General features: G+C 50.4%; 1 protein-coding gene across 1 annotated transcript in view; it reads right to left on the minus strand.

Annotated features, from left to right (window-relative positions):
* LOC118452181 overlaps window positions 1–250 on the minus strand; it is a 6,744-nt gene extending 6,494 nt beyond the window's left edge. The window contains exon 1 of the mRNA XM_035893368.1: window positions 222–250. Within this exon, the coding sequence (XP_035749261.1) occupies window positions 222–250 (29 nt within the window). The remainder of the gene's footprint in view (window positions 1–221) is intronic.
* Window positions 251–349: the final 99 nt, after the last annotated feature.

Below are 349 nucleotides of genomic sequence, written 5' to 3' on the forward strand. Positions count from 1 at the left end.
CTGCGTGCGGGCACGTACCGACTGACACGGCTGTACGGCCACAACCATATATATATATATATACACACACACCCCTCCATACATGTATACAGTTATAGCACAGGGGCTACGTGTATGTACCTGTACGTGTGTAAAAAGCGTAGGCACTGGCGTGTATAGGTGTAACACAGACACTGGCACATATACATCTGTACATATATATATATACATACAATACATACGTTGGCTTACGTATTGGCATAAACCGCATCCGTAACAGACAGCGGTGCGTATACATACGTACGAGTCTGCCCAGGTGCTAGGACAAGGCAGGCAGTGGGGGGCGGGGGCGGGCCGTGCTCGCGAGCCC

This window comes from Egretta garzetta, unplaced genomic scaffold (genome assembly GCF_000687185.1).
Source record: "Egretta garzetta isolate BGI_Z169 unplaced genomic scaffold, ASM68718v1 scaffold34, whole genome shotgun sequence".
Classification (NCBI taxonomy): Eukaryota; Metazoa; Chordata; class Aves; order Pelecaniformes; family Ardeidae; genus Egretta; species Egretta garzetta.